The 19047-nt window shown below is 36.2% G+C and overlaps 2 protein-coding genes across 3 annotated transcripts; one reads left to right on the top strand and one right to left on the bottom strand.

Annotated features, from left to right (window-relative positions):
- Nucleotides 1-176: 176 nt before the first annotated feature.
- On the bottom strand, nucleotides 177-11082 carry LOC113685030 (uncharacterized). Of its 2 annotated transcripts, XM_027202483.2 has the most exons (13): nucleotides 10941-11082; nucleotides 10141-10201; nucleotides 9108-9581; nucleotides 5879-5931; nucleotides 4049-4081; nucleotides 3818-3918; nucleotides 3204-3266; nucleotides 3024-3087; nucleotides 2285-2377; nucleotides 1713-1830; nucleotides 1265-1344; nucleotides 1013-1139; nucleotides 177-395 (listed from the first exon to the last, which is right to left on the bottom strand). In XM_027202483.2, the coding sequence occupies exons 1-13, from the start codon at nucleotides 10954-10956 to the stop codon at nucleotides 356-358; spliced, it is 1323 nt and encodes a 440-aa protein (XP_027058284.2). In that variant the 5' UTR covers nucleotides 10957-11082; the 3' UTR covers nucleotides 177-355. The 2 variants fall into 2 exon arrangements, with proteins under 2 accessions (XP_027058284.2, XP_027058291.2); XM_027202490.2 differs by lacking the exon at nucleotides 5879-5931.
- Nucleotides 11083-11222: 140 nt separating this feature from the next.
- LOC113685046 (E3 ubiquitin-protein ligase RNF34) lies at nucleotides 11223-18275 on the top strand. The gene is made up of 4 exons (XM_027202501.2): nucleotides 11223-11462; nucleotides 13522-13938; nucleotides 14436-14643; nucleotides 15737-18275. Exons 1-4 carry the CDS (start codon nucleotides 11223-11225, stop codon nucleotides 15919-15921), a joined length of 1050 nt encoding a protein of 349 aa, XP_027058302.2. The 3' UTR covers nucleotides 15922-18275.
- The last annotated feature ends 772 nt before the right edge of the window (nucleotides 18276-19047 follow it).

The following is a 19047-nucleotide window of genomic DNA, read 5'->3' as shown; positions in this document are numbered from 1 at the left end:
CATTTTATTTTTTATCAGTTTAGAGTTTCAGCTGAAGTTTTTATGATTAATTTTGGTTACTCTTTTAGTGAGGCATATTTCAGTCCAAAAATTAAAGAGACAACTTTTGAATTGTATGATTATCAGTAACATATTCAGTTAAACATAGTCTGACAAATAAATAGCTCTAAGAACAGTTCAGCAAACAACTTTATTTCAACTACATGATCTTACTGAACATCTCCATTTAAAACAAATAATTTACAAACAACGTCAACAGGGGCGGTGCACTAAGTTTTCTATGAGAAAGTTCATGTTTGATGACATGATGTGAGCTTCTACAAGCTCCACTTGTAGATGTTTTATGGCAACTTGATCAATATGGTCTGTCTCTTCGCTCTTGCCTCATCCCTTGTCTGCAAATGGCAAAAAGACAAAACAAAAAAGCCCAATTAATGTAATTTTAATCCAAAGAAAACGTGTTTGAGTATCTGAAGTTTTTATCTTTCAAATCAGACATGAAGTATATGAGGAACTGAAAACATCTCCAAATCACACTTCAACCAAAAAACATTCCTTGATTTTCCATTAGTAATACCTATGTGAGGAAAAACTGGGCCCCCACTTTTGCATTTCACAACACAGCCTACTGCTAGCTGCCAAGCAATTTCTTATTTTTAACTGGTAACTAAACTATCAAAAACAAGCTGTTGTTATCATGATAAAAATCTTTGATAAAGTGTATGGTTATCTTACTTTCTAAGTAAAAGATCTCTAAAGTACTATTCCACAAAGACTCATAGAATTTTATTTTTCACATAACTCCAGGAAGCAACTTGCATCCTAATTTCCTATTACAATAACACCCTTGAACCACACATTAAGGTCTCAAGGATAAAGGAATTGAACACAATTTCTGAGGCTTTTAATTTTTTTCTTTATATCAGCAGCATGGAAAATGTTTAGTGAACAGTATGGATAATGTGGGTATTAAAGGTAAAATTTGTTTTTCAAACTACACTCAGCATTTTACCTGTCATAACCACCTCTTCCACCTGCACCTCTCCTGTCACCACGCCCTCCACCTCTGCCTCCACCTCTACCTCCCCCCCAACCTCCTCTTCCACCTCCCCCACTTCTTCCACCATATCCACCACCACCTGGAGCAAAAGACAAGGAAGTTAACACCAGATAATACTGGAACTGTTACTGTGACAATAATTTATCATCTGTAAAAAGATAGGCAAAGGGTCCACAAAAATAGACAAACATTGAAAATAATTACCATCCCCACCACCATCACCAGATCTTGGTGTTTGGCATCGATTGCAGGTGTCCCTCCTGGCAAAATTCATGTTTCCACACCTGTCCACAAAAAAACAAAAAAAAAAAAACAAAAATATTTTTAAAAAACTAAAAAAAAAAAGCCACTAAGGATCTATCAATAACCTCTTAAATAACTTTCTAACACATAGCATTCCAAGATGAATTTACTAGTATAAAAGGTCAGATTCCATGATTGTGAATTTGTACAAGATACAAGGTTAGCCACTTATCTAGTAATACACCAACCAGATGCAAGATAAAATCTTAAACATATGTCTGAATTTAAACTACTAATTAGCCAGTGCCCACTGACACTTAACACCATGAACCAATAACTCTTTTTACAATATTAAGGCATGGACCACTCTTGTCTTGAAAATGCAATTCATATAAAATACTCCACTTACGATGGGCAGTCCCAGTCCCCAGCACGAGCTTCCATTCCTCCACCACCACCACCACCACCACGATGGTCATCTCGACCACCCCTTCTGTCACCACCACCCCCACGTCCACCACGAGGACCTGCATAGAGAAGGGGTTAACTTACTTACAAAATTTTGCTTTATTATTTAAAAAGTGGCTTTGGGTCTTCAGAAGCAATAGTAAATGTAATCTGTGCCAAGGTGAAAACAAACATCTGTTCTCACTACAGCACTAACATGAGGGGGGGGGGGGGGGGGTTGATTTCTTTCTGGAAACCAAAGTAATCCTATGATCAATCAGAGCAAAGAACTCAAACCATAAATAAGTCACTGCTTGAAACAGGAAAAAACTAGTTATCAATTTGCAACTGATTGATTGGTTGGGAGAGAAGCATGAGTTCTCTGGACCAATCAGAAAGCAAAGGTAATGAAATACAACCCAATCCAGTATCATTTACTACACACAATTGAAAACTTTTCATATAACAACCACAGCTTGATTACAACAACCCCACACTAAATAAACGACAGAATGATAATAAAAGAGGTCACACCTCGTCCTCCACCACCTCTTCCACCAAAGCCTCCTTTGGGTACTCTCTTCTCAGCAAATTCAACCTTGATTGTCTGTCCAAGAAACTCTTTACCTGAAGAGATAATATGAACAATAAATGAATCTTAACATCTTTATTTCCACTGAAACACACTCCAGACAGCCACCTCCTTTGAATTGAAGTCAGTGCATCACTGTATTTTCTTAAATCTTTAGAATCCCTTTTCTATGAACCAAGATTCTGTTCCACAAGATAATGTTTTCACAAGTTTTTACAAACTAATTCTCCTTAAATATTGAAAGGAAAATAAATTTAAAGAAATCACTTCACTACTGGAGGATGAATAAAAGACAGAGAAAATAAAAGCTACCGGTAACTAAAATCAGTCAACAAGATTATGCTTCATCTCTCAGACAAGCTCTACACAAAAAGGAAAGCTGTCATTTATTAACCCTTAGAGTAAGCAGTAATACTGCTTAATAATTCATTAAGATCATGAGAATAAAGAAAATGATCACCACACTAAGAAGCTTTGATTGGGAAATAAATTCTCCTTGTTGCTGCCAAAGGAAATGTGAAGAGAAGAGTTTGGAGAATATGGATACTGATGTTAGAATGTGAAAGATTAATTGCAGCAAGTCAATCTTTCATGATATCATGCACAGCAAGGATGCTCATTGCATTACAATAAAATGAAATCCATAATGTCACAACTAGCTTTATTAGTAAATCAATTTACCATTGAACCAAGAGATAGCAGCATTAGCTGTTGGCGGATCATCATAAGTAACAGTAGCATCCCCCTGGGGTAAATAAAAATATTTTATATTATTTTAAACCAATAACAATCTGAACTCACTACATGCACTCTTCACAAAACAACAAAAGGCTGCAAGTGTAATGAAGACTTGGTTTTTACCTTTGGAGTCCCGTCAGGATGTCTGTAAATCCAGATTTTAGGGTTGCCTGTCTTTTTGTCAATCTGAGACAAACATTTTAAATGGAGGTTGTTTAAGAGTGTGATAAAAACTCAACTGCAAACCTAGACAGTGTAAACTAACCTTAAACTATCCTATCAGTATAAATCTACTGGCAGTCTATCACAAATGGCTCAATCTGATTGGCTATGCTACTCCCTGTCTATTTTGCAACAGACAATAGGTAGAGTAACAGTGTGCCATGGTAAAAAAAATATATAAAAACACACTCAAGTCTGACCTGTTGTTTTAAGTTTCAAATGACTAGTAGATTTATACTAAAATTAGAAGGCTAATTCCTCTTAAATGCTATGCATGATAGAAATCTCCAGCTCATAATCTTGTTGTTAAATAGATTTAAATTTTACTAATGTGATAGTTTTTCCTTTTAGGCGTTGTTATTATAGGCCAATGAGTCTCCTTCACTAATCTTGTCTGTTTAATGAGTGGAAGGCTTTGTTGGTCAAATAGCTAGATCAGTGTCAGTTGCACCTCTCTTTCCTTTTCTTAGCAAAGAAACATAAACAAACTGAGTGCCTCATCCTAAACACATTACCTTTATTATACCAATTGAGCCAAAAAGATCTTTGATGTCTGCTTCTGTAACCGTAGAGGCAAGATTTGAAATGAAAACCTGATCTGTTTCATACTCTTTCCCTGCAAAATCAAAACCAAAAAAAACTCATTTCCATTTGGGGCGATCTAAACCCAATCACTGTACAGAATGAGAACACCCAATCAAAAGGTACACAATAATCTTGGCAATCACATAGGAAAAAAGTCTCACCTGGATCTTGCTGTCCACCTCCAGAAGAGTTACCTGGATAAAAAAAAGCACAAAAAGAACCACTTAGTCATGACAAGAACACTGAAAATTGAGATTCTATTTATTATAGCAAATATGACTGTGTACCATGCCCTGTTCCCTCAAAATCTGTGCCAGTGAAATTGAGGACCCAATACAATCTACCACAACAATGCAACAGCATATTAGAATAACTTCCCTCAATACCAATCAAACATTCAACAGCACAGTAGTGGCATAAGGCTGCAAAGGACAAATATCAGACAATGTCTCCATTTTGTTTGGACAAAATAGAAATGTAATCCACCATTTTATTACATTTCCCCTTTTTTCTAAATCATGTTTTTGTCACCAGAAAATACCCTATCTGTCAAACCTGTTGCCACATATCCATTTTATTCTTTGTTTGGTAAACAATTCTCCCAAAATTATATACAGCTGCAGTTCAGATTTTGTTAATCATGTGCCAATTTTAGTCAGACATTGACCCACAGTCATTTACAGCTTTATATGATTGCCACTTGTTGCGATTGATAAAAACAGAAGGACAAAGTTCCAAGAACAGATCCTCAAGAAGGTTTACAGCAAAGAGACCACTGGGTAACAAGTGTCATTACTGTAAACAGGGATTCAAATTTCTTTCTGATCAGAAATACCCTCTGCCCTCTGGATAACTGGATTAAGGAAATGCAATTTATGCAGTCCACAAATTGAAAACCAATAAAAAAAAAACAACAACAACACAACAACAGAGGCTCAGCCTTGATTTTATAGTTTTGATCATACCAAAGACATATCATGCCATTTTTTGTTGGACCTCTAAAGCACAGAACTACTTGCAGTGAAAACCTTAAGAGCACTATGAGAAGCCCTAAGATTCAGCGAATCCCAGAGAACAGGTGCTCTTCCCTACCAGTAAGACTTTTCATAATTTTTGACATTTAAGTACCCTGGATGGATCAAAATTCACCACTGGAGGAAGGAAGAGAAGTCAAACTTCCTTATGACTCACTTAACAGACTTTCTTGATTCTCAAAACATGATCTCAAAAATGTTGTTCAACATTTCAAAAATATTCAACAATACCTGGTACATGACAAAAACTGTTGAAAAGTCTTAAAGGTGGCAATTCTCATATGTTTCTTTATGTGGGACATAAAAGTCCCACATAAAATCCCCTTGAGCAATGTTCAACAACAGTTGCATAAATCCCTAATTACAACATCCTATAAGAGTTTTACATGTAAGGTAAACTAAAAATACTATGATCAGACACTTCTAAGAAGTAAACAACAAAAATTAATTGTTAAGATTTGTTACAATCCTTGACAACAGTTTTGAAATACAGGGCAATACAACCAAGCAAATGTTTACTACCACACACAAAGTACACAAGAACTCCGGAGCTCAGTGATCAAGACGCAAGCTAATATCAGAGGTCATTTCAGAAACCCATAATTTTGACCAGTGGCCCTAGAAGAACTTTTTGTAAGCTTCTAATTTGAATATACCTGAATGACAGAAATTTTAAGATCACACCAAAACCGTTATGTTCTGATTCAAAATTGGAATATTACCCAATAGCTTATACAGTAAATGATGCCCACACGGATGAAATTCAGACATGAGCAATAACCAAGCAAGTCAAGGAATGTTTAACACTTTCTTATACCAAACAAGATTAAACTCAGTCTTTTGACCAATGATAACACCAGCTTTGTTAGCCGACCGGCTGGCGGAGTGATTGAATTACACCACAGACAGCATGTTATAAAACTGCAGGACAGAGCCTGTCTGCATCATGTGACTTACCATAACCCATATTACTATTGTATCCACCCGGTCGGCTACCTCCTCTGCCACCGCTGTGTATAGTACCAGTAAATGAATTCAATGATCAAGAGTAGGAGGACACTGCCTTGTACCACAGTACCTCAATCAACCAGTTTAGTAGCAAACACCAATACTTATTATTAATTTAACCCTTTGACTCCCATGAGTGACCCAAACAGAAATTCTCCTTACAGTTTCAATACAATATCAACCAGACAAGTGATGAGAGGAAAGAAAAATATCCATTAAGGGATTATTAGTTGATCCAATACCAAATTATCCAAACTAACATCATGAGAATTGTATAGCACACAGTAAGGAGAATTACTAATTAGATCTTGGGAGTAGAAGGGATATCTTTTAAATGCATTTAAAACTTAGTCAAGAATAACAGTTGCAGGTTGCAAGTTTTGAAGTTTACTGCAATTCTTACATTGTTACAGGAGGAGTGCATTCCAGGAACCATGTAATTTTCTATCTCTATGCCATTGAAAAAGTATATAGTAAAATTCCCCTATAACTGTTCAGTTTGGAATTTCAAAGAGTAACTTTACCATTCTAAAATTCTCTTCAAATGTGTTAAAAAAATTTTTGAAAATAACTTGGTAATCTTGCCACATATGCAAAGCCAAATTGCCCAGTACATTGACAGCTGCTTCTCTGATCACAATAAAAAAAATCTATATTTGAGTTAAGAGTGCCCTTTTGAGCAGCTCTAACCTTTCAAATAGATTGCCAAGATATGGAAAATGAAGACCACGACTTTGTTATGAAACAGGTAAGCAACCTGGTTGATAAGCACGATTCAACATGGCTGCATGCAGAGTAGAAATTTTAACACATTTGAAGACAATAATTATTTTCCATCATTCAGGGTTACTGTTTGAAATCTCCTAACTCAGTCAGAATCATTATTTCATATGATATACTTTTCCAAAGTAGAGAGAAATTTTACATTGTCCCCCAAGCATATTTCACTGGTAGGCTTTAAAAGTACTCCTTGACCTTTCCCCTAAATAGGATTTTATTCCATCCCCCAATTTGACTCCAAGTATTCTCACAAGCTGTGCTTAAACTTTACTGCCACCCACTGAAGACAAAGCTATACTAGCCACTTTTCCCGCATAAATTTTCTTCTGATCAACTATCCTAAGCACTTTAGATGGAATATACAAGGTGTGTGGAGTCTGTTCCTTATATGAATGTTAAATAAATTAATGACCGATTTCTTTTAATAATCTTTTACTTAGGTCAAGCCAAGTCTTTTCCCAAGACCCCTCATCCAAAATTTATCTGTAACTTTTACTTCAAGATTCATCTCTTAATCAAGGACACCACTGCCCAACGTAGGACTTTGACTAAACCATAAGGGAACTTGTGATGTACATGTAACCCCGAAGAAAGCTGTTCATGCACTCAAAACATTTTGAGAGCCCTGGTCACTTTTGAAATTGTCTTTCCAGCTGGAAGTTCCTTTGTTTATGTGGAACAAATATCTGAGATGCCAAGACACTAGATATATCTTGTGTACCACTTTTTTTGGCATACCCCTCCTTGTTTTATTTTTATTTTTTTCAAAGGCCTATCTTAACCAGTACATTAAAGATAGAGTTAAATCCCTACAGTATTTATAAAATATTACCCTGACAACAAATCCTTTCATTAAATCTTTCAAACTTGACATTTTTTGTCATCAGCACTAGGAACAATTGCTACCCTGGTGGGTAAATCCAAGCTCAACCCACTCTTTTCTGAACCCTGCTGTGGTTTTGGGTGTGGACAACAATTCTATAATGCCTGAACAATCTGTAATTTCATATGCCCAAAATAGTTCCATTAGGATGAGCCATGGACATACCAGTGCTTAAAACCCTCTGCAATGAGGTAAAACATTCATCACCCCATTGTGTGAATATCTTTTACACGGTGCACTCTAAGTATAACCACTGTTCACAAGCACAGGAATAGTTCCCTAAAACCCAAGTTTAATAAAAAGTGCAACAAGGAAATAGCACATCAGCCCTCACTTAGCAATGATTTCAACATTCCACACAAGACAGGATACAAGACAGGATAAACCAATTTGCACAATAGAGGAAAATCATCAAATTTCTGGAAAGATTGACAAAAAAATATTAACTACATTGACCCAAATTGATGTTCCAATTTTTTACAGGTTTTGGAGAATCATTTTTATTTCACTCTTGAAAATACATTTTGTAAAAATCAGTAACTGTGAAGTGATATGCAAAATTTCACTGTGCATTTAAAGGTACCCTGTTTTAAGGCATGTTGAAATCAACTCCAAGTCTTTCCCATAAGATTGTATCAGAAAGCAAAATAGTGAACATGGCCACACACAAAATAAGTTTGCTTTATCAACTGAGTTGATCAAGTAAATTTACCACCATAAAGCCTTAGCCCTTCACCCCTTGCCCATTCGCTCTAACAAATGGATAAACCTTTAAACATCAGCTTTAGAAACTCTTGATGGTGGCCAAACTAGTTAATGAACTTAGTTGATAAAGCAAAATTTATCTTGAACAACCCCCTAGGACGCAGCACCACAGCTGTTTTAGAAACTCTCGCCTACAACCCACACACAGCTTACAAGTGCACAATACACACACAGCTCAAATACTAGAAAGATAATCCTATCACTAGCAACAAATACATGTCTAGGGGTAAAATGTTACAGTTTGCTACAAAACATTTTGCTCCAAAGAGCAGAGGCACCTGTGATTGTAATCATCACAATTGAAAGTCAGTAACCAGTTACATGATGTAAATGTATTCAACACCCAAATCCAATTCTTTACCTTCCCTAATGGTTAAACTATACATTGAGAGGGAATTGTTCTTGTTCAAAAACCTGAACCACCTGGTTGAATTATTGAGACTACTAAACCTGGGTACAAATTCAACAACAAATTTGAAGTAACAGAAGTTATTGAAATTTAACATTTATCCATATCCCATATCGCGGAGAAAATGCTCTGATTAATTTTTAATTGCTATAACAAATTCCTTAGAAAGTTTTGAGCCAGAACAACAATTAAAAGAATGCACACCAGTCTCCCCCCAACCTTTAACATGCACAGTTCTAAGGAAAAGGTACAATCTTTTTAAATCTAACCCAAAAATCAAGAGGACACATCTCCATAGTCACTGGTAAAGTTTAGGTGATAGAATGAAAATCAGAACCTACCCTCTTCCTCCTCCATAGCCACCTCCTCTTCCTCCTCCTCCTTGTCCATAGGAAGAGCCCTGCTGTCCATATCCACCACTACTGCGTCCACCATCACCTTGATACCCACCACCTTGGTATCCACCTCCACTGCTCTGGCTGCTGCCATAACCACCTTGACCACCAGATTGATACCCTCCAGTCTGTTGGTATCCCTGTGGTTGCTGGTAGCTTGATCCTCCACTCGCTTGTGAGTAGCCACCACTCTGAGGTTGCTGTTCGTACCCCTGGTACTGTGTTGAAGATGCTTGCTGGTAGCCACCTGAGCTGCTGTCTGTCTGGTAGCCTGTGTAACCTGTTGAGGCACTCTGGTATCCAGTTGCTGCACTATATGCTGGAGCTCCTCCTTGAGCTGGGGCCTGGTAACCAGTTGACTGGTAAGAGCTGGTAGGAGCTTGGTAACCAGAAGATTGGTAACTTTGAGCTCCACCATAACTAAGACAAAAATGTTAAAGACAAATTACAACAGGTACTACTATAGTTATCATAGCACTGAATGAGGGGTAGGACTTCAAAGAAGAATTGATATCTATTCCTCTTAGTTCTTGTCCTCCTCTCAAAGTTCCTCTTGATCAAGTTTCCTGTCTATAATGAGATGTGACTCAAACATGGAATAAACACAAAGTGTACGTCACCATGAGAATTTAGACCATAGACCTTTTAATTTTAGAGCGAGATGAAATATTTGACCCTGCATCTCCTAATATCTGTGTGCATATTCTCTGTCCAGTTCTTTACATGTTTCCTATGGTACTAACAAGGATAATTTGTGAAAAGTCCAGAACCTCTTAAGTTGGCAATCAATTCCCTTATTCTTATAACCATTATGTTTGACTTAGGGGTGAAAAGGTGAGGAGAAATTAACTGCTGGTCACTCTCAAGAGTTAAATGTTTAAAATAGCTGCAGAAGGCTTGCCAGCAAGCTGGGTTTTAATGAGAACTGGTCATCTCTCAAACACAACATAAGAGGAATCATTCCTTTTAACTGCCTCACCTAGCACCTCCTGTTCCACCATACATTGCTGCCCCACCACTCTGACCATATCCACCCCCATCTGAGGGAAAAAAATCACCAATATATTATTATAATAGACGTGAGTGAAAGAACAAACATTGGGAAGGGGGGTTGAAACCAACAGTAACCTAGTAGTCAGTGACAAGTAAACAATGGATAAAAGTCTGTTGATTTGTTAATCTGGAGCCAAGCAAAAAGTTCTCATTCATGTTTCAGTCACCTCCAAATTGAAAGAATGAATCCTACTTTTATCTCATATTTTACCGTGGAATTGCTGAAATATCACAGAAGGAAATTTTTGTCAGCCGACGCTTTATTCGGTAACCCTGATCAACTTCTCCGTGCTTTTGACCAGACACTCTTTTGGGATACTCGTGTGTAACCACTTCCTCAGTAAATGATGGCTACAAAGCCGCTGCCTCCACAATATTTTTAAGCAGCAAGCTTCGAGACGTTTGACAAATATTGTGTTGTATACCCTACACAAAATGACCACCTTGTCATTATAAGTGTGAGCTTCTGGCTTTAGATGTCGATCAAAAGTACTACAAACTAAATACCTCCCTCAAGAAGTAGTTTACACGTTTCTCTTACATGATATAGGCTTTGGATCGTTTGAATCGGTACTTTTAGAACATTGTTTAAGCAATTCGCGAGCGTGACAATGGAAAGCTTCAGTGATTTCAGTTGACATGTGAACTTGTGAAATAGGTAATCTCGCCAATATTCGATGGAGATTTAGCAATCAAGTACACTAAAAAGCATCAAAAGCTACTTACATCCTTGGTCCGCCATTGTAAATTCCTAACAAGGTAAAATTCTTCGATTTGATGACAGAGAGAAAGCGTGTGAAACCGAAAGCAAGAACCCAAGACACGCCACGCTTCTTGGTCATATCCTGCCTCGTTTTCAAATCATACGTCATAACACTTTCCTCGTCTTAGTTCCTCAGCACGTTCTTTGGGTTTCCTTCTACACACTGTCGAGTTTTCGATTTAAGGAATTTACAGTTTCATTTTTGAACCGAAATACTAGTCTTTCCACCTACTTTGTTGCCTGTTATGGGCGCTGGTGGTATTAATGGAGAGCTAAGAGATCACTCAGAACACGTTGATGCTATATTTCGCTCGCATTTTAATGTAATTAACGGCAGACCATCAACATCTGCATCGTCTCCCTCTTCCCGTCCGACTCGAGGAACTGCATCCTCAGGTAGTAGCAGTTCGAATATTTCTCTGGACGGTTTCGAAGAAATGGCCTGTTTTAGCTGCAGCTCCAATTTTACCTTGTTCAAGCGGAAGGTAATAGCCTAGGTTAAGCGAATTGGTAGTTTTTTTAGGATTAATTCAGCATCTGGTTTGTTTATGGTAAGGGTACTTTTATGCACTGTCTGTCTCGGCTTTTATGAAAGATTTGAATGCTTCACCTTCAGGTAATGTTTCACTTTCCGTTTTAGCGCAAACGTAAAGGATTTCAATCTATTAAGCGTTGGTAATTTTGATCGATTCCAGACTAGTGGCCATAAATAGCATTTTGTTCCCTATTAAATTCATGTGGTAATTCTAATTTTTTAAAATTAAATGATATAGTTAACATGATGTGCCATTACCAAGAGAACACCTGATCGAAGAGAAACGAATGTTCAAATTATGTTCTGTACTGTACAGTTTCGATATTTTTTAATGTGAGTTGCCATAATCATCGTTCAGACTGTTTACTTTAATTTGTCGTTTTCGAGTCCAAATTATGTAATTGCTTAGATTTTCACGGGAAGGAATTTCAAAATATCAGACATAAACAAGGGACTACATTCTACAGCCAAAGCTTTATTTATCCCCAAACAGCTATTTTCCGGTCATCATTATTTAACAGTGCCCTTTAGATATTGATCAGTTCCCATTCCAAGTAAATATTTGAACATGTTTCTTTCAATGTTGTGGCAACATAGAGGTTATTTACATTAACAATTTGAGGGTTGATACCGACAAGAATTTTTTTTGACCAAGTCTAATTCGGGTATGATCCCTTAAATATTTCCCATTTTCTGCTGTTTTTGCTGATGTACTTAGTGTGAATAGTATTTGTTTTGTCTAAGTTTAAAATGTGTAATTATTTAAACCTTTTCTTGTTAATATAGTTTCACCTTTAAAGTAGAAATATATGTAATGTGAAGATGCTGTGGTCTTCTAGAAAAAAATTAATCAGATTAGCTCCTGCCTTGATATTTTGATGAAAGCTTCATTTCTTAAAGTTATTGTAAAGAAAGTTAAAGATTTACATCTTCATAAATATTTAGAAAATATTAAATAGCTGAGGCAATTTTCAAACAAAATTATTCCCATCAGTTCAACTCTTTGAAATTACTAGACTTGATCTGTCTGTACTCTCAATAACTAGGATTAATCTAAATTTTTTATACCTTAAAGAAATTAAGCTATTCCCTACTATATAACTTATCTTGGTTTTGAAGTTTTGAAAGCCATCTTAATGGTAATCAAGTTGGAAAGAAAAGCAGACAAATGATTGAATAAACTCAATATAGCCATGAAAGGATTCTGTTTATTAAATTTTTAAGGTCCTCTGCACTATAGTTTGCATTGTGAAAATTTTTATAAATTATCCTGTACACTTTTTGGTGTATTTTTTTCCAATAGATTTCATGTCTTTGGTTTCAGACATTAAGTCTAAGCAGAAAATATAAAAAAAAAAAGTTTTGGTAATACCACTTGCCCAATTCTAATATAGGTAGAATTCTTGAGAGTTTTCAACATGAATCCTTTCAATAAAAGGTAAAATTGCCATTTTAATTCAGTGTTTCAACTTTCAAGTTTTTACCATAGTATTGGATAAATGATGAAAACTGGGGTAAAAAAAACAACTATGGTAAGGTCTATTGCTTGTCCAATAATATTCTAGTCTTGGTTGACTTACATTTCTTAAAGCACTCATTATCAGTTATAGAAGTGGTAGGAAATCAAGCTAAAAAATGTACCCATTGCATTTGATCGTAATAAAAATTAAGCCATGCTGATACCTGAACTACCCCAAACTGCTTGTCACAAAATTTTCCCTGCCACTCCCTTTTATTGGAATTTTGTCCCCAACTTGTTACCATTGTTAGATGATAAGTAAACCACTCAGAATATGTCTTTTGGACCTTAACTTTGATGACTGCAGAGGGTAACAGTAAGATGTTACAAAGCATCACCAATGTGATTGCCAATCTTAGCTGACATTGTTCTTTTTCTTTCTAAGGATTTGTAGTTTATTTCTGGCTGACACCATTGTGATATGTCCTTTAACAAGCATGGAAAGACTTGATTCATCTCTTATTTCGTACTGTTCATCATTTTATTTCAGAATCTATGTCGAAACTGTAAAAGACACTACTGCAATGACTGCTTTTCAAGAGAATTTAAATTTACTCCAGGAGAGAATAGCAGACACTGCCTCACCTGTAGAGCCCTTCAATCCCCAATTGCATACAGAGATCACCTGATAAGGTTGAAAGTCAAAGACCTCCAAGAATATTTAAGGTCTAAACAAATCTCCATGAATCATTGTAGAGAGAAGCGTGACCTTGTAGAATTAATATTACGGCATGTAGAGGGAGGAACAAATACAGCTCCCTCATCTACTGCGGCTCAGCCTCAACAAGAAAGGCAACCATCACAGACAAATCCTTCACATCCTCATGCACCAGATGCCATTTACACACGGCTAGGTCAGCCAAGGAGTTCGCATTCTCAACCAACTCAAAGAACTCGGCCTGTTCAGGTCTGTATCATCATTTATAGCCAGGATATTACTAATAATTTAAAGTGACATGGCACAAAGTGTTGTTTTTTTCCTTTTTTTATTCAAAGTAATTTACTGGCTTGATGCAGTGTTCTCTGGCAGGGAGTTTTAATAGGCCAGCCATAAATAAAGAAAAACTCTTGAAGATAGGAGTAGCCAGTGACATTACTGGACACCATTGCTTCTGGAGAACACTGAGGATGTCTTCTCCAATTTTGTCTTTGATAGCCTTCTTTAACCCATCAACCTCTAAACGTGATTAGCATCTGGTTTGCAATATCACCCCTGGGAGAAACATTAAGGTCACAAATAAGCCCTTGATTGTTTAACAAATTCTCCTTGTCAGTACCAAATGAAATTTATAGACGAGAGTGTGGAGAATATGGATACTGATGTTAGGGTGTAAAGGGTTAAGTGTTCATCAAGCAAGATGATTATGAGGAGCCCTTAATTTACTGTTCTTCTTTATTGTCAAGGTTCCCCCCTCTGCACCACCTGCCTCTCTGAATAAGAGTCTGAGTGAAATCAAGAATGTAGATGAAGTGCAAGAGCTTTCTGTGAAAGAACTCAAGTGTATTCTTAGGGCAAATTTTGTGGACTTCACGGGCTGCTGTGAAAAGGAAGAGCTCTTGGAGCGAGTTAGAACCCTCTGGAATTCTAAACAAGAATATATCAAAAAGAAAAGTAAGTACCAAGATCATGTACATTTCTCTGGAAGGATTTTTTTGGGGCAACATTTCTTGTTTGTTTTTGTGGAAAGAGGGTTTGCAAGTAATCATGTTTCAAAAGAATGAAGAGAAAACTTGATACGTATAGAAACAGCAAGTACAGCTACATCTTCATCACTCTTAAAAACATCTTGTGATTACTTTTTGAAGGTGTTGATATGGATAAACAAGCAGTACAAGACTCATTAATTGCACTGTCTTATTTCAGAATTGTTTAATTAAAACATGAAAGTTGCTAAAATTAAAGTGCCTTATAAATGACAGCCAAAAACGTTCCCTTACCATAAACAAAGTTTGCCAGTCGTCAGTTCTTATTTGCAATTACAATTGTTCCAAAGTCTGCCATGTCAGCTGTCAGGATAAACATAAGTTATTCCTATGCACAAGCCAGGAGGTCTTTATTGGGAAAAACTGCGCCAGATGTCTTGCAGAGCACTTATGGGCTCAGTTTTTCCCAATACCAACCAACCCTGGCTGGTAAATAGCTTTGTCATTTTGTTCTAAGACCTAAAGAAATGCTTGCAAAAGAAATATAAATAATTTAGAGGTGCAAATACTGCACAGTGGTTCCAAAGTCAAATATAAATAAAACTCTTTGACATTCTCACTTTAGAAGACTCTTTTTTTTAACACTAAACAAATCATTCAAAAGGTCAAGCTTCAGTGAACTTTTTAAACTAATTTTAGCAAGTTTTTTTAAGGGGCCAAAATGTTATACCCTAAATGTCAGTCCATGGGTTATTTTGTAGTTCTAGTCCCTATATTGAGGATATTGCAAATTGATTTCTTCTGTTACAGTAAATTTGTCCTATCAACAATATTATTAAATTATAAGTAATTTATGAACGCTCGTGGAATAGTTTTACTTCTAACTTACGACCCAGCTAGAACAGCACTCAAACAAGCTGTGGTCTCATAAAAACCTATAAACATGAATCCAAGTTGTAAAATGTATGTAATAACTACACATGTATGTAAATTCAAGTATGTCAACTTCAGAATGTATTTTCCTAACTGCTTTGTTTCCTTCCTTCTTTTTTTTTTGTCAGGTACAATGGCACCTGATGATGATAATAGTGAGGATCAGTGTAAGATTTGTATGGATAATGGAATAGATTGTGTTCTACTCGAGTGTGGTCACATGGTCACTTGTACAAACTGCGGCAAGCAGATCTCAGACTGTCCAATTTGTCGACAACATATTTCCAGGATTGTACATGTGTTTAAGGCTTAACCTTTGTATCTTTAGATAGAATATCACTGAATGTAGCTGTGCTGTAATTTCATTGGAATCTTGATTGATGAACATAGTCATTCATCTGTCCATGGGCTTTGGAAGGCAAGCAACATCCTCCGCTGTGCTGTAGGCTACAGAATAGTGCATGTGAGAGGTTCTTGTAGGAAAAAGAAAGAGGCATGATTGTAAGGAGGTTCAGTTTAGTCTTTGGTTTATTCTTCCTTCATTACAAATGCACATATTCACTGATACCAGAGAAAAACTTGAAAAGATGAAGAGCAGTTTCCAGTTTTCACATCGTATAGTGACAAGGAAAATTATTACTTCCCCTGGATGGGTTTTATGGTTACCACAGGTTAACCACCCCCCTATGCATTTTAACATGGTTCCCATTATATTTTTTTATACCTATTCATTATCATTATGGATGAAGTATCTTCCCCAAGAATAAGGGAATGTGGCTTTGGTGGAAAAATGAATCCATACTTTTGATCTGGAGTTCAGCAAGGCAACCATTAGAGATAGAGATAAAATTGAACCACAATGGTTACAGATATGGCATGTGGGGTGCTTTGACAGATGCATACAGTGATTTTATCCTTATTCCCTGTTGTGTTGTACTTGTTAGTTACCCACTCACAGCCAAGTGGGTCAATGGTCGATTCATTTTGTGAGCTGCCATTTTAGGTCGCATAAAACAGGTTCTCTTGTTTTCTTTCTTGTGCTGTGTTCAGCTGTAAGAAAAAATAAGCAAGAATTGTTTTCAGTTTTAAGAATAGTAATATTTTTTAAATTTGTTTAATTACCGTATTTACCCGCGGATAGGCCGCACTTTTTTCCCGGAAAAATGGGACCAAAATTGGGGTTGCGGCTTATACGCGGGTACAAGCGTTTTGACACCTCATTAATATGCACGAGAACTCACGGTAGTACAGTAAATTGGCGTTTTAATGTTCGCTTTAAATTGTTCCTAACTTACAACACATACAACTACCGGGTACTCGACCTCAACATTTTTTTTTTCCCATGAAAACCATTGAAAGTTTGGGGTGCGGCCAATACGCAGGTGCGGCCTATCTGCGGGTAAATACGGTATATCCAATTTTCTTAGTTTTGGGTTTGATATTTTTTTTGTGGTGGTATTGTGTCAACAAGAATGGAGTCTGTTTTGCCTCTAGTAGCTTGATCATAAAAAGGGATTTAGACATTGGTTGCAAGTACTTTGAGTTATATAATCTGTTGTTTGTGAACTGTCATGGTAATTTGGTGAAGTTCTTTTTATAATGTTGCTTTAACTTGCTTTGAGAAGAAAGCTTTTTTCGATGGTAGAGAGCATCATGGTTTTAATATTTGTTTTGATGTTTTCATTAGGAAAAGTAAAATTTATTGTTATTTGAGAATTTTTACACTGCTGGTAAGCACCATTTAAAGACAGTGGCCAGAAAATAAGTTGTTAAATTGCCCAGAAGACATTTTCCAAAAGAAATGATTTTTTCATCAATCAAGAGTTCCTTTTATCAGTCAAGAGTTCCTTTTACAGTTGACATGTTATTAAAAAAGTATTTACTTGTTGCATGATTAAAAACTTTTTTACCAAGTACTTGCATTTTAAAAAGTAGGGCTTTTTGGTGCAGGAATTATTATTTATTATTTACTTCACCCAAGGTGATATCATATATGAGATGTCAGCACCATCAAGGAATCCAGTTCATCCACTTGTTCTGCAGTGGCAAGATTTATTATATGGCAAGATAGTCCAGAGGTTAATTCTGATTGGTTCTTAGTAGGTCAGTATTTTTACTATAGGGACTGTTTCCATGGAAATTGTCATTAGCGATGTATTTTTGGTTACAAAAGATGGCAAATCAAAGGGCTAATGCTTGAAACATCAGCTTTTTTACTCTTTATGGTGGCCAATTTAAGTTTTCAACTCAACTGCTAACACTAAATTACCAAAAATAAACAAGTTTGGTTTGATTGCCATGTAATAAACTACCCACTAACCTCACTTCCTTAAGCTGTACTGGGGAATATTAGATCTCAGTATTTTTTTGTACTGACCTTGCTGTGTTTGGTCTGTACTGCCATGACCTCACGCCAATATTCCCCAGTACCACTCCATGCTCAATTAGCAAGAAGTTACAGTTCTTGATTTTTCAATTATTTCTTTGTTGCTGTTTCTTTTCTTTTTTCTTTTTTTTTTTTTGTTGTTGTTACTGTCACTGTTTTATTTTTGATCTTCCAATTTACTTGATAGTACATGTTAGGTATGTCCTATTCTTTACTGTTCTTTGATATGACTGGGAAAAAACTTATTTTCAATTTTTCTATTAAACATTGTTGTAAATGCTGGTGTGAGCTATATGTGGTTTATTCATTTATCTGCTGGTGAAGCAGCATGCTGTAAGCTAAAAACTGTTGTTTACCCACTTTAATTTATACAAAAATTCAACTCAAACTCCCATGCACTGGGAGAGCTTGCAAAGTAATAAACAATTTTTTTTAAAAGTGGTTCATGAAGTTTGGATGCCTTGTAAGAGACCAGACTGTAAGGTTCTTGATTGGCTGATAAAAATTTGCATTTTCTATAGTAGGTTTCTTAAATGTGAGTTTGCATTGTATATGAGCTGGTCAAAGAAAATGTTTTAAGTAACCTGCTTCATTGGATAATTTTCAAGGTAAAGAAAACAAGACACATTTAGCTTCCGAGCAACCAACTTTTTGTTGCTCATTTTCAAACAGGCTCAATTCCAAGACAAGCTAAAAATCAATGCAGCGTCAGGTCAGACGTGCTGGAATTTCATCTTTTTTTTTTTTTTTGTGGTTTTTTTTTTTGTGGCCCTGAATGCTATTTAGATCAGACTTGGCACATCATGTGGTAATAATTGAAATAAGTAATTGTTATGTCATCTGCTCTACTTATTTAATCTTGTTATATCGGTATTCCATTATCATGTATGGAGAAACTAGCCAGATGGCCAAATGTTGAGAATTTTTTTACGCCTTTTTCACTTATTTATCTTTGTGAAGTGTGCTCAGCAGTCAAACAACCTTTTGTATTGCTATGAGCGGGAGCCTGTATTGCGTGCGGTTATTTTGTTTAATTTAACCCTTTGACTCCCA

This window comes from Pocillopora damicornis, chromosome 12, assembly GCF_964200805.1.
Source record: "Pocillopora damicornis chromosome 12, jaPocDami1.2, whole genome shotgun sequence".
NCBI lineage: Eukaryota > Metazoa > Cnidaria > Anthozoa > Scleractinia > Pocilloporidae > Pocillopora > Pocillopora damicornis.
This window is presented reverse-complemented; position numbering and strand designations above follow the sequence as displayed.

What these genes read in the sequence shown, in the direction of transcription:
- LOC113685046 (XM_027202501.2), top strand. Translation starts at nt 11,223, where the DNA reads ATGGGCGCTGGTGGTATTAATGGAGAGCTAAGAGATCACTCAGAACAC. An exon ending in AAAGAACTCGGCCTGTTCAG is followed by an intron (nt 13,939 to 14,435) that starts GTCTGTATCATC and finishes TTTATTGTCAAG; the next exon opens with GTTCCCCCCTCTGCACCACC. An exon ending in AGAATATATCAAAAAGAAAA is followed by an intron (nt 14,644 to 15,736) that starts GTAAGTACCAAG and finishes TTTTTTTGTCAG; the next exon opens with GTACAATGGCACCTGATGAT.
- LOC113685030 (XM_027202483.2), bottom strand. An exon ending in GCTCAATTGGTATAATAAAG is followed by an intron (nt 3,267 to 3,817) that starts GTAATGTGTTTA and finishes TGTTTGTCTCAG; the next exon opens with ATTGACAAAAAGACAGGCAA. An exon ending in TGGTGATGGTGGTGGGGATG is followed by an intron (nt 1,140 to 1,264) that starts GTAATTATTTTC and finishes CTTTTGCTCCAG; the next exon opens with GTGGTGGTGGATATGGTGGA.